Consider the following 16421-nt stretch of genomic DNA (forward strand, 5'->3'; position numbering starts at 1 on the left):
TCACCATAAGCAAATGGGACATTAGGACTTAAGGACCCTAAGTAATTTCTATGCTTTGAAAATTCTACCCAATGAATTTAAGAGTTTCTGTTTTATTCTCATAGCCACTTGTGGGCGTTTGCATACATTTTATTGCCGTTTGGTGATGTTGTATCAGTGTGTTACGTGTAATGTGATGGTACATCAGGGGTGTGTGTGTGTGTGTGTGTGTGTGTACACATTATAAAATGAATACATTACTGTGCTCTTTATAAACTTATATTAGCAAAATACATATACAGCTTTATTTTATAAAGTTGTGACAAAGTTCCTCCTCTACCTTGGTGGGTCCTGCGCTTATTGGCAGATTTGCTCACCTCAGTGATCTTTCCCTCTGGTGGAACCCACAGTCTGGGTCAACTCCTCCTGTGTCTGATCAGGAGTTGGGAGGTTTGGGGGGAACCCAGGCCTGCCCTCTACTCCGGGTTCCAGCCCAGGGCCCTGTGGATCGCAGCTGTCTATAGTGCCTCCTGTAACAGCTGCGTGACAGCTATAACTCCCTGGACTATTTCGCCATGGCCTCCTCCGAACACCTTCTTTATCCTCACCACAGGACCTTCCTCCTGGTGTCTGATAATGCTTGTACTCCTTAATCCTTCAGCAGCTCTCCCTCTCAGCTCCTTGTGCCTCTTGCTCCCAGCTCCTCACACCCCCAAACTCACTGAGTGACTGGGAGACTTTTAACTAGTCCTAGCCAGCCCTTGATTGGCTTCAGGTGGCCCAATCAATGTAGCTATCTCCACTGCCTTCTAGAAAGATCTCAGTTGGCCCCAGGTGTCTTGATTAACCTGGAGCAACTGCCATTTGGTTACCATGGTACTAGGGATTTGGTTAGCCTGGGGCTAACATACCTGTTCCTTACTACTTTACTGTAGCCATCTGGCCTTGCCCCATCACATAAGCTATTAGATTTTTAAACTATCAATCAGTGAAAACTGCACTACAAGCTGCTTATGCTTGTACTGTAACAGACTTTACCATTTGCAAGTAGCATGCGTCTGTTGGAAATAGTGTATTTAATGGCCATGCAGGCAGCTTCTTCAGCTAATTCTTTCCCACTTTATTGGAAGGGGTTCAAATACCTGTACCTGACGCCACAGGATTACACAAGGATCAGCTCGGTGAACTCTGTGCACTGTGAGCATGTAGAGGAAGAAGGAGAGTCCAGGTGAGTGGGTTTTTATTCAAGTCCCTGCGTACGTCTGCACTGCAAGCCGGAGGTGTAAGTTCCCCACTGACCTCTGATGGAGCCAGCTCTCCCGAGCATGTACCCAGTGTCTTGTACTTGTCAGATATTTAGATTTATCCCCATCGCACTCCTGTGAGACAGTGAAAGTATCGTCCCCTTTCGCAGATGAAGAAACTGCAGCCTAGAGAGGCAAAAGGCCTCGCCCTAGGTCACATGGTGTCTCCTGTGCCTGAGTCCCAGGCCTTACCTTGCACCTTGTGAAAATGAGCCCGTTCTATTGTCTTCTCTGGCTCTGTATTGTCTCTTCGCACTTCCCCACAGGTATGTCCTAACTGATATCATCGGTAAAGACGAAGGGTTCGGTGTGGAGAACTTGAGAGCGTCTGGTACCATTGCTGGGGAGTCCTCCATTGCTTATGATGAAATTGTGACCATTAGCATGGTATGGCTTTTGGAATCATTAGCTGATTTTATGAGACATTCTCCTTCCCTCTTATACAGCACATGAGGCATCTGTGGCATTTACTTCTAAAGCCACCCAGAATGAGACTGCTCAGGATTGATCAAGTGAAGTGGAGCCAAATATTTATGAAATCCCCAGGAACCAGCTTAGCGTTTGGTGTTCAGATGAAGTATGCTAAAGCTGTGAAATGCTCAGAATTTATTTTCTGGTCTAAAACACCAGTGGTGTACTACATTCAACAGAAGATTGAGCAGAACTAGCCACTTTCAACTGGCAACCTGAAACCAGAGTGAAACAACAAGGTTATTGTATACAATGCCAGAGTTTAGTCTTCATTAGGTCACTTTGATTGTGGTAATGGTGTATCATTTAGATGAAACAGACTAGCAGCAGCCGTTTCGTTACCTATCTTCCAGGTTGGTACAAAAGAATGTAGAGTTCTGTAGATTCTTCCTCATGTAGCCCTTTTTCCTCAGTAATTTTTGTCTTCCTTGTCTGAACCTCTTAGGTGACATGTCGTGCCATTGGAATTGGTGCTTACCTGGTGAGGCTAGGGCAGCGAGTGATACAAGTGGAGAATTCCCACATCATCCTCACTGGGGCTAGTGCTTTAAATAAGGTAACTTATTTAATTTAATTCCTCCCACCATTTTATTTTCCCCTGAAAATTGTCCTTTCCTGTGCTGATTTATCACTCTTCTTTGTAGCAACCAGAGACATTCCCTGTCTCCCACCTGCAAAATTCCATAATGGATACTAAGTATTTCACACAGAAAAACTCCACAGTACTCTAGATGTGATAGGTGTTTAAACCAGATGAGTTATTCATGGAATATGTGTACAAGAGACTAGTAAGGGAATTACAAGTGATTCACAGCATTTGAAGGTCTCTACAAACATTAATCCATACACCACTCCCCTGTGTTTCCTGAGACAGAAAGGTTGAGAGATTTGTTAAGGTCACAGAGCAAGTCATTGGCAGAGCTGTCATTCAGAGTGCCTTGCTCAGTCAGCTAGTTCAGTGCAGCAGGTGTATGTACTTGTCTAAATGCAGAGTTACTCTGGCTTAATTTGAGAAGAGATGTGTGTGTTTGTTTGTTTGTTTTTTTAAAAAAAACACATTTAGTTAGACCAATGCAAAAGGGAGGGTGGACACTCCTACTTTACAAAACCAAAGTTTAGCTTAAGTCAGTCAAGAATTGGTTTAAACTAAACTAAAATAAGCCACTTAAAATAACCGTGTCTACACACAGGTTTGTACTGGTTTTAACTAAACAGACACAAGTTTGTGTGTGCATAAGGTCTACAGCTACTTTACTCTAGGGGTGATAATCTTTTCTGTTTATAACTTTAACTAGGTCCTGGGGCGTGAGGTCTACACATCCAACAACCAGCTCGGAGGCGTGCAGATCATGCATAATAATGGCGTTTCCCATGTGACTGTCCCAGATGACTTTGAGGGCATCTACACCATCTTACAGTGGCTTTCGTATATGCCAAAGGTGAGTAGCTCCAACAGGACAGCAGTGTGTTGGCTGTGACATTTTATTTAATGCAATGCCTTGTTTAAAACAAACACCCCAACAGCTTTTTATAATCCATTCGATGTACGGAAATTACTTCTGTAGTTGCTGTTTTGAAGGTGTTTCTGCCATCATCTAATGCGCTAGAAGCATCGTAGAAAGTAATGTGAAATATTGTCCGTAAGGAAGAATAATTATAGGTAAGGGAATTAGTCTGGATTAATGCTATTTCTGTAACAGCCTAAGTAGCATTTCAGTAGGGTTAAGGGTAGAGTGGGAACAAACATTGTCCAACGGATTTTTTGTAGTGCTATTTGGTAAAACTGGCTTGGAGATTTTTCTTCTTATAGGACAATCGTAGCCCAGTGCCTGTTACTTCTACAAGTGACCCCATTGAACGAGAAATTGATTTTGTCCCTTCCAAAGGCCCCTACGATCCCAGATGGATGCTGGCAGGAAGACCACATCCAAGTAAGTAAGGGTGTTCTAACCTAGACCTTCTGCAGAAACTCCATTCTCTCTCTCCATCCTACGTGTATTTGTTGCTGTAAAATGCTCCCAGTCTTGTGTCAGCAGAATTTTACTGCTGTTTGATATAATGTGTGCTAGGAGTTTATTGTGACCTGGTCAGCAAAATAGCCTTACAGTTACGTGCTCTGTTTCATTGCACAGTTGTTAAGGGAACCTGGCAGAGCGGCTTCTTTGATCATGGCACTTTTATGGAGATCATGCAGCCTTGGGCACAGACGGTTGTAGTTGGCAGAGCAAGGTAACAACAAAGCATGGCTCTTCCCTAAACCAGCTGTTAACAGTGTACACTAAGAGCCATTTCCGGCCTGGACGTGCAGAATCCCGATTCCCACTGAAGTCTGTGCTCCTGTCTGAGTGGTAAATCAGGCAGGAGCAGGCACTAAACTGTCTGTATAAAAGGTAGCTGACGTTCAGCCAAGTGGTGCTTTAATTAACTTGGGGTTGCGTCGTCCCCTCCTGGGGGATGAGCCTTCCTGGGAACAGGTTCTGTGGTGTCCCCCCTATGTTGCTCTGTTGAGCAGTGGGGAAAGCAAGCCCCCTGGACTTGCTTTGAGACCAGTTGAACTTTTCCGCTTGATAGAAGTGAAAATTCATCTCTGCTTTAGAAACCAAACTGGTCCCTGGTTCTCTGCAGATTGGGAGGGATCCCCATCGGTGTGGTAGCGGTGGAGACCCGGACTGTGGAGATGGCAATACCAGCTGACCCTGCAAACCTGGATTCTGAAGCAAAGGTATGTTGGAAAACTATTAGGGAGTGTGAACATATATACAGTGGCAATGCTTTGTATCATAAAGCTAGAAGAAAATCCTGCTCTGGATGACCCTTCTGTTTGGATTTCTGGCTTCTCTATTCTTCCTCATCTTTCAGGCTGGTGGAATCGACTACCCTAAGTCCCTTCATTGGTTTTAAACCATCTGACGACAGTACTTTGTCGATCTACCAGCCTCATTTGCCAAGAGGAATCTAATCTGAACTGAACACTCCTGCTTGCTCTCTTTCAGATAGTCCAGCAGGCTGGGCAAGTGTGGTTCCCAGATTCAGCTTTTAAAACTGCCCAGGCTATAAGGGACTTCGACCGAGAGCGGCTCCCTCTCTTGATCTTTGCAAACTGGAGGGGATTCTCCGGTGGCATGAAAGGTGATTTGCTCTTTGCTGAACAGGAGTCAGGGAGGAGAGCCAGCTTGTGACCCCCCTTGGAGTATGGGGATCCTGAGCAAGCTCAGCATGTCCCCTTTATTGCTGCTATTTCTAGGAGTGCTGTTTCCCCTGGGAGCATGCTGACTGTGTGGTGCTGTTCTGAGATTCGCCTCTTGCGTAGCTCTTCTGCACGGCGGCTGCTGCAGGGGCTGACGGCTGGGGGCTGGGAGGGCTGCATTAGAGTCACACTCCAACCTGCAATGTATCTTTTGTTTGATTTATTTTTTACTGTGGAGGCAGCCTGCTCAGTCTCTGTTGGGGAGGGAAGTGCTTTGGGTTGTTTAAGTAAGAAAACTAGCAGGTTTCGTAGAGTCAAACTGCTGGGCATCCTCAGCTGGGATGACTGCAGGGTGGCATCTGGAAGAGGCAGGCACTTTAGAGTAGAGGTAAGTGCAGGGGTCCAGAGAAGGGATAGGGAGTGAAGTATTAAACCTGGCGCTTCTCCCTGGCATGTGTCACCCAACCCACAGTTTGTCTCTGTAGCTCCGCAAAGCAGGAGGTGTTACCAGAAGTGATTGATAACATAAAGGTCTTGGCTTTCAGATATGTATGATCAGGTGCTGAAGTTTGGTGCGTACATTGTCGATAGCCTCAGGCAGTTTAAACAGCCTGTTCTTGTCTACATCCCCCCACATGCCGAGCTAAGAGGAGGGTCCTGGGTAGTAATTGATCCAACAATCAACCCTGTGTACATGGAGCTTTATGCAGACAAGGAGAGCAGGTAATATCTTTCTCAGGGTGTTTTGTTTGTTTGTTTGTTTTTTTGGAGTCTTCTGTTCTGGTACTTTCCTTGTAACTCTCTACTGTTCTAGGCATTTTTCCATAGCCTTTGGCTTAAGTTTCTAGTCAGCATTTCCATATTTTTTTAAGGGTTGGATAAGGATGATAAGCCCAAAACAGTCAGAGTGATCTGGATTGCTTAGTAAACAGGAATCATGCAAACAACATGTATTTTAATACAGCTGAGCTAAGTGTGGATGTACACATCTAGGAACAAAGAATGTAGCTCCTACTTACAGGATGGGGCACTTGATTCTTGAAATCAGTGACTGAAAAAATTGTGATAGATAATCAAATGAACTTGAGCTTCTAGTGCAATGCTGTGGCCAAAGGGGCTAATGTGATCATGGGATGCGTAAATGGGAATCTTGAGAAGGAGCAGAGAGGTTATTTGACCTCTGTATTTGGCACTGGTGTGAACATGGCTGGAATCCTGAGTCCAGTTCTGGAGTCCACACTTCAAGAAGGATGTTGATGATAAACTTGAGAGGGTTCTAAGACCAACTATAATTAAAGGATTAGAAAACATGCCTTATAGTGATAGGAGCCCACTCTATTCAGCTTAACAAAGAGAAGGTTAAGGAGTGACATGATCACAGTCTATAAATATCTACGTGGGGAACAGCTATTTAATAATGGGCTCTTCCATCTAGCAGAGAGAGTTATAACATGATCCAATGGCTGGAAGTTGAAGTTAGACAAAATCAGGCTGGAAATAAAGGGTACATTTTTAACAGGGTAATTAACCATTGGTACAATTTTACCAAGGGTCATGATGGATTCTCCAGTCCTGACTATTTTTAAATCATCACTGGATGTTTTTCTAAAAGCTCTGCTTTAGGAATTATTTGGGGGCAGGTTTCTGGCCCGTGCTACGCAGGAGGTCAGACTAGATGATTGCAATGGTCCCTTCTGGCCTTGGAATCTGTGAGTCTATGAAAATGTGGCCCTTCCTTTTCCTGTGCTCGTAAAGAGCATGTGTTCTCCGTGCCATGTGCCTAAGGGCCTTTGAATGGTGTTCTCTTCACTGATAAATCCTTCCCAACAGCCCACAGGGGTGGAAGAGAAATCTAAACTACACTTGGGAAAAGACTCATTTCTGCTTTATGCAGTGTAGCTGTAGCCATGCTGGTCCCAGGATATCAGAGAGACAAGGTGTTTGTTGGACCAACTGAACCAACTGAAGAAGAGCTTGGTGTGGCTCAAAAGCTTGTCTGTCTCACCAACAGAAGTTGGTCGAATAGAAGATATCACCTCACCCAAATTTCGGCCTGACTTTCAAGCAGGGCAGTTATTGTGAATGCAATTATTGCGAAAAGTCTGAACAATACCTAACAAGTGTCCTGTTTAAAGTTATACAACTACAACTCTGTAACTGGTGATCTGCTGAGATCTTTCAAGTACTAGGAGAGAACCTGTATTGTTAGAAATAATACATAAAGAACACCCCAAAAATGTGAGGCACGTTGCAGAAGAAATACAAACCCGTTATGTGATCCCTTCATGAATTCATAGACTCATTTGCAGCAGTCTCATTAACACTTGGGATTTGTTAACCTGCCAAACTGTGAGCCAACAGCTAAAAATTGTTGGGCTCTAACAGCACAATTTGCTGGATATTCTACATAACTGATCCTCCAACAGTATACATTGCTGGGCTAAATAAACTTCTTATCTTTATTTTTAATGGCCTTCCTTTTATCTTCATGAATACTTGGTGATAACTATTGAACGGAGAGGCAAATAGTAGAAAATGCTAGAAAGAGAGAGCTGCAGAAATCTCAGATTTGGGAAGGGAAACCCTTGCAGATTTTCTGTGTCCCTGCTCTTAATCCTCAAATTTAAACACCCTCTGTAACAATAAGAACAAAATTTCTGCTGAAAATAATATAAAACTGGAAAGGCTTCCCAGAATGTATTTTCCCCATACAGACTTCTCCACTGTACCAAACTTGGCATCACAAAACCTCCGTCCTTTCTAGGGGAGGCATTTTAGAAGCCGAAGGAACAGTGGAAATTAAATTCAGGAGGAAGGATTTGATAAAGACTATGAGAAGAATTGATTCAGTCTATGCCAGACTCGTTGAACAGCTGGGTAAGAAGAGAATTTGTTTCCCTCTTTCCTTTTTGTTCCAGTTTACGTTGCTAGCTTAAAGCATGAGGCACGAACTCTGGAGCTGGGTAAATAATGGTGCTGCAGTGGCCATCTGGGAAATCCTGTTTAGGTGCCAATGGAGGTTTCTTTTAACAGTGAATCCTGAACAATGCCTGACCTGATTGGGGCCACTCTGTACTATATGAATATAAATTAATAATAATCTCTTTAAGGGATTGTGATGTCCATAGTGCCTTGTCTATCTGTTCTTCACACCATTCACACGCGCCCTCAGAGAACAATCATCAGCTCTACAAATTTCAGAGTAGCTCTACAAATGTTATTTCTTCTAAGTTATTTTTTGTTTCTAAGACTTTAGGAAACTATAAAGATGCTGTATGTAAGACACAAGCACACTCAGTCTGTTCAGGCATAGCTTGATCTTTGAAACTCCTTGGACAGAGACAGTGCCTTATTTTTCTATAGCGTGCAATGCACATTTTGTGTCAGTGTATAAACTACAAACTCCCATTTAAGGTCACTAGTACAGTAGTTAGGCCCATGGGTTTTCGGGTTGTTTTTGTTTTGTGTTTTTAAGGAGAATTTTTAACCCTTTCTTGGTTGTTCCTAGTTTAAAATTTGCTGCTCTCTTCCAGCCTGGCTTGCAGGTAACTGAACTCAAATCCAGACTGACAAATGCTTTGTTTCCTGGAGTAACAGGTACCCCAGAACTCCTAGAAGAGGATCACAGAGAGCTGAAGAAGCAGCTGAAAGCTCGGGAAGAGCTCCTGTTACCCATCTTCCACCAGGTGGCAGTGCAGTTTGCTGACCTTCACGACACGCCAGGAAGAATGCACGAGAAGGGCGTTATTGCAGTTAAGCGATAGCACTTTGCTTTCAGCTTTTATTATGCTGATATTGGGGAAATTTAACATCCCCGATGATTCGCCCTTAGAAAACATGATCAAGGCATTTTAAAGAACAAATCTCATTACTGTAGAGGGCAGTGCCAGGGCTGATGTGGGTGAGACCCTGTCCTGTCATGGGATGGGCAAGAGCAAGGGAGTAGATTGCTGCTGCGTGACATGACAGCACCAATGCTTCTGACTTGGTATTTCTCTCTGAGGCCCCAGCACCCACCTTGGCTCCAGGATTGGGCTCCATTAGAGCGCAGTGCTGTGTGGAAAGGAATTCTGGTCAGAGTTGCATTCTGCTGCTGGAGAGAGTCTTGCTGTCCCTGCAGGGTTTGAACAGCAGAGGTTTTACCTCTGATTCCGACGCTACTCTTCAGAAGGGTAGCATTTCTATAAGCAGGGGGAAGTCACAATGGGGAATCTCTCTGGAGACGCAGATTGCAAGGATACACGCTGCCTCTCCCAAATATTTTATCCAGACAAATGGAATGTACCAGTATCCTGAACTTCAGCTATTTCCTCATCTCCATCATCCCCAAAGCATTTCCTGTACAAGCCTGAATTTTGAATGCTCTTCCCTCCATCACCCCAGGATATACTTGAGTGGAAGAATGCCCGTACCTTCTTATACTGGCGTCTGCGGCGCCTCCTTTTGGAGGAGGTGGTGAAAACAGAGATTCTGAATGCGGACAGTGAGCTCAGCAACATTCACATCCAGTCCATGCTGCGCCGCTGGTTCATGGAGACAGAAGGAGCTGTGAAGGTATCTCTTCATCTTGGCTATTTCAGGTTCTTGTGTTACTGATTTGCAGTCTGTTTTCTCAGTGTCTCCAGTACTGTCCAACGACAGCCTGCCGTGCTTCCCCACACATGCACACGCTCAGTTGACTTTCTGAGTTTGGCTGAAACGTTATCAGAGTTACTGTTCCATAGCTTGAGCGTAACATTCCTGCCATGGTGAGTGGTCACTAAAATCCAAGCAGAGTCTCTTCAGATCAGGTGACCTACACTGGATACAAGTGATCATCAAACTTAAACAAAATGATGCAAAAAAGAAGTCACATGGTTGATCTCTTTATCTTGAAGCAGTGTCTATCAGTGGAGAAAGAAGAGATAGCAGCTTGAAAGCACCAGCATGCATTGTTGTATTTTTTTATTTATCTTTTTAAATAAAAATTCTCAAGTCATGACTTATGAACTTTAAGTTAATTGACAATCGTGGCTGTTACTGCCCTGTAAGTCTGATTTCAGTCCCTCGTAAAATAATAGAACCAATACTAAGAGAAATAGAACCACTAACCGTCTAGGGAAAGACACAACTCTAAGCAGTAAACTACATGAGTTTCAGAATAAGTTTCACTAAACAAACTGAAGTGCTTGATGAAATGATGGAATTAGTAGGTAAAGGGAATGTAAGATACATTCAATGTAAGATTCAAGGATATTCAGTTTTGAGTAAAGCAGTTGATTACAACCTCATGAAGTTTTACTCCGCCAATTGAATTTGCTTGGCCTCAGCTGTGAACACTGTCATGCAGACTGACAACTGGGTGCCTGACCCAAAGTAAAGAGTAATCTGTGGAGCTGAGGGAGGGGTCTAGTGATGTACTTCTGGGATCTGTGTTTAGCTCAGGTTTTACTTAACATCTTTCTTAATGATCAGGAAGAGGGAATGTGGAGCATGAAATACACTGAGCAGAAAGGAGTTTCAAATACCAGTAAGGATGGCAGGTGAGGGGGTTACAGAACCATTGAAGAGAATAGGAAAAGTGGGAAAATAAATCAATAAGAAACCAAGAATCAACTGAAAAACTGCAAACCAATATATTGGGAACTAGCCCAGATGTCTGGGTGGGGATATGAAGTGGGAGGAAGAAACCTGACAGAACAGTAATGCTGGGGGAAGAGGCAGGGAGAGGGGAAGTGTGACAAACTGGGAATGTTCTTAATATCTAGGTGGTGGGATAAGGGTGTGTGATTGCTGCAGAGCAAAGGGCCAGTGCACCTAAATGCCTGACACTCTGTCTCCTAGCAACTGATGGCCTGGGCCCCTCCCCTGCAAAGGTGCCAACTGAAGGTGTTGGAGACAAAGAGGTCAGGTGACCTCCTGGCCCGGGAAAGTGGCTGAGCAGAGAGGAGGGCCTGGAGGGGGTTGTTAGTCTAGAGCTGGCTGGGGATGACGAGTGAAGTGCGGATGTGGGGGTCTGGCTCACTGCCCCCCAGAATGGACCTGGCCGAGGGGTCCGGTTCACTGTACCTACAAGCTCTGTTTTAGACCCTGTTCCTGTCATCGAATAAACCTCTGTTTTACTGGCTGGCTGAGAGTCAACGTCTAACTGCAAAGTGGGGGCTGTGACATTGCGGTTCTGGCGGGACCCAACTGAGAGTGCCATTTCAGGACCAATTGCTCAAACAGGGCAGTCACAGCCCAAGGCTGGGGTTTTTCCACCTCTAAGGCAAACCAAACCAGCTAGACAAAAAGGACTTCGGTTTCACCCCACTGGCTAACCACAAGTCACAAAGCAATTTCCTTAGACACTTCAGTCTCCCAGTATCGCCACCAGTGCCACCCGTCCTGCGATGAATGGTTATGAAAACTGACACCCCAGTAAAAGAAAAAGGTTCTCTCGATCCCAAAGGACCAAGCCCCAGACCCAGGTCAATATACACATCAGATCTTACCCACAAATCACGCTGTTGCCAATCCTTTAGAATCTAAAATCTAAAGGTTTATTCATAAAAGGAAAAAGATAGAGATGAGAGCTAGAATTGGTTAAATGGAATCAACTACATACAGTAATGGCAAAGTTCTTAGTTCAGGCTTGTAGCAGTGATGGAGTAAACTGCAGGTTCATATCAAGTCTCTGGAGAACATCCCCGCTGGGATGGGTCATCAGTTCCTTGTGTAGAGCTTCAGCTTGTAGCAAAGTCCCTCCAGAGGTAGGAAGCAGGACTGAAGACAAGATGGAGATGAGGCATCAGCCTTATATAGGCACTTCCAGGTGTAAGAACACTTCTTTGTTCTTACTGTGGAAAATTACAGCAAAATGGAGTTTGCAGTCAAATGGGCCAGTTTCTGCACATCCTGCTGAGTCACAAGGCGTATCTGCCTCCTCTCAATGGGTCAGTTGTGTAGCTGATGGTCCTTAATGGGCCATCAAGCAGGCTAAGCAGAGCTAACACCCACTTGTCTGGGATCTTTCCCAGTAACACAGCACAAGTTTGAAATATAGACAGTATAGAGCCAATACTTATAACTTCAACTACAAAATGATACAGACATGCAGACAGCATAATCATAATCAGTAACTCATAACTTGGTCTTAGACACCTTATATGACCCCCTTTACATAAGATCTGGTGCCACTACAGGACCTTGGTTGCAACCCATGTTCTATATGGTCCCAGTTTATATCAATAACATCACGGGGCGCAGGACCCTGTGGCTTCCCCAGGACCCCGCTGGGGCAGGCTCGCTGTGGGAAGCACACGGAGGGGCAGAGGATGCTGAATGCTCCAAGGAGAGACCCGGGAGGTGAAGACGTGTGAGCTTCTTGCCCTGAACAAGTCTGCTCCAAGGGAGAGGAGGCTCCCCAAAGTCCTGATTGGCTTGGTGGGGAGCAGTTCCAGAGCATCGCCAGGGGACTCCGTGACAGGAAGCGAGAAGGAAATCTTTGGGAAAGGGAGCAGAATTATGCAAATGATGCATTGCATTTTCACCTGCTATGCAAATGAAGGCATTGCATTGTTTGCGTAACCGCTTCAGCTTTCAGGACCTGCACGGGCCTTAAAAGATATGTGAGGGTAAGCTCTGTTGGTATGAGGAATAGTGTCCCAAGGAAGGCTGTCTGTCCTGGGATAGTCTAAAACTGGGTTTGACAGTACAATCAGGAGTAACCCTGCACTGGAAAGAAGATGGATTGGATGACTTTGTAGGACTCACCTCTCTCTCAGGAGTATGCAAAGATGCTCTTGTTGTTTTCTCTAGGGCTATCTCTGGGACAATAACCAGGCGGTGGTGGAATGGCTGGAGAAACACTTGCAAGAAGAGGAGGGTTCCCGATCAGCCATTCGAGAAAACATAAAATATCTGAAACGGGACTACGCCCTCAGACATATCCGGAGGTGAGTAAATGGGGTGCTCTGGCCTCTTTCTGGAGGAAGTTGGGTGTTGCTTCGTTAAAACTGAGTAGTACGTGTCTCCTGGGTATAAATGGCCACAATAGATGATTTTATCACAGTTTGAGTATAGTGTGTAGGAGGCACTGGATGGTTGTTGCTTAGATTATAAGATCTTTAGAGCAGAAGCTGTCTTTCTGTGTGTCCATGTACAATGCCTGGCTCTCTGCCAGTAATTAAATGATGCCACCCTCCTCCTTCCTTTCTTGTGTCCACTGTAGCTTGGTTCAAGCAAACCCAGAGGTGGCCCTGGACTGCATGATTCACTTGACTCAGCATATCACCTGTGCACAGAGGGCCCAGATCACTCGTCTCTTATCTACCATGGATAATCCTCCTCCCTTCTTGACAGAGAGGCCGCAGGTGGGGGTGCCAGGAGCAATCGCTGTAGGCAAGGAAGCACACAGAGAGAAACCACTCCTTTGAGACCAGATGTCTTCGTGCCTGCATGTATTCGAACCTAGTGTTGAAGCTTTAGACTCTACTGATGTCTCTCAGTAAATGATGCCATTGCTGCATTTTCAGCCATGAAAATAGTCTTTCTGTGAACACCGTGTTCATCCTGGACTTGTGGGGACAATTTAAAAAAACAAATCCATTACAGTGACATTTTTGTGGGATTTAAATTCAACCCAAATTGACCTTGTCTCCAGCACAACGCTGGTAGGGATGGGCCCCCAGGGTCATTTTTGTGACTTCCATTTCATTAGAATAATGGAACTGGGAGTAGAAATCAAACTCTGTATAATAGCCAGAAAGAGAAATATTTTTGTACTAATGTTTATTGTTGCTGACCATCTGCCAGCATAATAAGAAAATGTTATTTTTAATGAACAAGAGAAAACTGTGTGTTGGAAAAACATTCACACTAACCACTAGAAAACCATTGGAGAGCCTCTTTATTCCCCTGCTATGGCAGTGTTTAGTGGAGGTAATTATGAAATAATTCTTGGAACATGGTCAGGGATTCGAGGGAAGGTTTTGACAGAGCTATACATTTCAACTTGTCTTTTTTTCTTTTTGGTCAGGACACCAAGTTTGCAGCTGTTAACACAGTTGTCAGTGCAGGATTTGTTAAACAGCCCCAGTTCTAACAAGGGAATGAAAAGGGGCAGATGAATTTTCCATCTCTTCTTTAGTTGGTGTCCCCTTCCATTTCATATTGGAATTCCTTGGAATTATTTCAGTGTCTGCACCTGCTTTCCCACCCACCCACACTCTATTTGGAGTGGGGAGGGAAAGCACATGTGGACCTGACATTGTCAGTGATTAACCTGACCGCGTGAATTAGGGTAACGTATCACACACTTCAAACTGTTCAGTTTAGTAAAAGCAATGATTTAGATCTTACTGTGTCTTGTTCTATTGTGGTAGCATTTAACAAATCCATTTGCCTAATGTAACTACAGAATAGTGGTGATCCACCCCTTTGCCATTTTAAAAATAAATCCTCAGGTCATGTATATCTTTTGACTATCCTGGGTTGCATAACCTCATGACAATACATGTACCATGTCTCACTGCAATCTTTAATCATAAGAATAAGATACGGCCTTACGGCTCTTAGATATGGCCTTACGGGAATAAAATTGGTTATCTGGTTTAAAACCGTGTTAAAGCCATTATTTGGCAATGTTACAGATCCGTCAGTTGATTTGAAACCGAATAATGACAAAACCAAAGACGCACAGGACAGCTGTATACACAGTGGGCTAGGGAATGTGATGAAACAACTTACTATCTGGAATGCCAGTGGTGAGGTTTTTCCAAAAAGAATGTATTATGTATTTTATTGAGAAGAGGGCAGCAGAGAGCAGAGACTTTACAAGCTCCCTGATTTAAAAGGTGTTACACCTGCACGAGTTTTGTCAGAGAGAGGATGATGTGTTAACAAAACTCACTGTATGGAAGGAGAATTGGGAAATCCAGCCCAACTGCTCCAAATAAAATGATGACAGTTTTCAGGGAGGATTCTCTGACTTCTGTTTCTTTGCCTTTGTACTAAATGCAGAGTTTCCATGATCTGTATCATCTCATTGCATTAAATGCGCAGAGCAGAAACATCTGCCAGCAAGTGGCATGGAGCTCGCTTTCCTGGAGCAATGTGTTCATACACAAACCCCTGCTCTGCCACAAGTGAGCAGTGCCTAGTTGGTTACTTTTATAGTTTCCAGCGGCTGCAGTTACAGTGTGGAAATGCCTGCCTGGGGTTCTTTCTAACCCGGTTGTGTTAGAGTGGGGTCGGGAAACAAGGATGCTACAGCCAATCTGTCTGTCATGTAGCTGGGTTTTTTCTCTTTTCCACCCTTTCCTACCTGGGTGGATTGGGTATTTTGCAGGAACATCATTTGATGATGCATGGCCTGGGGCCTGTACTGTAACACTTGTGCACTAATTGAGCAATTTTTTTAAAAAGGGCATTCTGGGATAGCTTGGGTAGGGATAGACCAAAGAGTAAATGATTCTTTTAGATTACTCTATATGTAACCTATGAGAATGAAGACTTCTGGTATTAAACTAGCTATAGTTTCCAGTAATCTTACAAAATAAAATCTCTTAAAACATGAATATTTGCAAAGCCCGTGCATGATGGAATGCCCTCCACTGCACCAAATTTAGGGATGAACTCTGTTCCATCACCACCAATGCAATGTCAAAGCCTATTTAAAACCAGTGAAAGCCAATAGCACATGTTACTGTGCACACTTGATACTTTATTGTGGCGGCTTGGCTAGTTACCCTCATCAACCCTCTGTCTCTTAATGAAAACTGAATACTATTTGTATGAAATACTGTATGTCTGGGATTTTTGAAGATAGTAGTAGTACGTTTGAAAGACTTGTAGGGAAGAATGGGGTGCATAGGCCCTTTCCTGGATAAAAAACTTGCTGCTGTTAAAACAGCTGCAGAAAACACCAGTGTGACATTCAGCTAGTGTCCTCTGATGAACTATCTGGAGAAGGGACTACATGGTGACCAGACCTTGGGTAAGTAACATGGCAACAGTGGTCTGTGTGATGCTCTGTAACATAAACCCTGTTTTCCCCCACCCCTTGCCCCAATCCAAAACCTTCCTTGTCACTTACTAACCCTGGGGCACCAGTTAAATATAGCATCTGATTTGCAGAGAAGTTCTGATGTCACCTGTCTCTTCCAGGTGGATTGGCTGAGGCACAGGGAGCTGAAGAGGTAGCTGAGGTTGGAGCCTGAATGGCCTTTCAGGAATGTGAACCCAGTTCCATCATGGTCTCAGGAGCCATTTTGCTAAAATGTTGGGCAGCCAGTGACACTTGAGGAGGGGGATGAGGCAGTGACTTTCTCACAGGCCCTCAAAGAATGGTCCAGAGGTGGTAATGTTCAGCCCCTTCCAATGTCACCTTATTTCAATGGCTCATCTTTTTAAGATCTGTTTTCATACACCATGGATTGCGGGACTTCTTTTGTGAGAAGTGGAACTACACGAACATCAGTGGCTGCAGGTGAGTTTAGATGCAAAGATTCTCCACAGCA

General features: G+C 44.3%; 1 protein-coding gene across 4 annotated transcripts in view; it reads left to right on the forward strand.

The window, feature by feature from the left end:
• The window catches only part of ACACB (acetyl-CoA carboxylase beta), a 75046-nt gene extending 60171 nt beyond the window's left edge, over positions 1–14875 (forward strand). For all 4 annotated transcript variants that reach the window (XM_050924443.1, XM_050924444.1, XM_050924445.1 and 1 more), the window contains 14 exons: positions 1110–1207; positions 1550–1670; positions 2200–2310; positions 3050–3193; positions 3565–3685; positions 3887–3983; positions 4380–4476; positions 4748–4883; positions 5487–5664; positions 7706–7818; positions 8539–8693; positions 9325–9495; positions 12721–12857; positions 13133–14875. In XM_050924443.1, the coding sequence (XP_050780400.1) occupies positions 1110–1207; positions 1550–1670; positions 2200–2310; positions 3050–3193; positions 3565–3685; positions 3887–3983; positions 4380–4476; positions 4748–4883; positions 5487–5664; positions 7706–7818; positions 8539–8693; positions 9325–9495; positions 12721–12857; positions 13133–13337 (1884 nt within the window). In that variant the 3' untranslated portion in view covers positions 13338–14875. The remainder of the gene's footprint in view (positions 1–1109; positions 1208–1549; positions 1671–2199; positions 2311–3049; positions 3194–3564; positions 3686–3886; positions 3984–4379; positions 4477–4747; positions 4884–5486; positions 5665–7705; positions 7819–8538; positions 8694–9324; positions 9496–12720; positions 12858–13132) is intronic.
• The last annotated feature ends 1546 nt before the right edge of the window (positions 14876–16421 follow it).

This window comes from Gopherus flavomarginatus, chromosome 15, assembly GCF_025201925.1.
Source record: "Gopherus flavomarginatus isolate rGopFla2 chromosome 15, rGopFla2.mat.asm, whole genome shotgun sequence".
NCBI lineage: Eukaryota > Metazoa > Chordata > Testudines > Testudinidae > Gopherus > Gopherus flavomarginatus.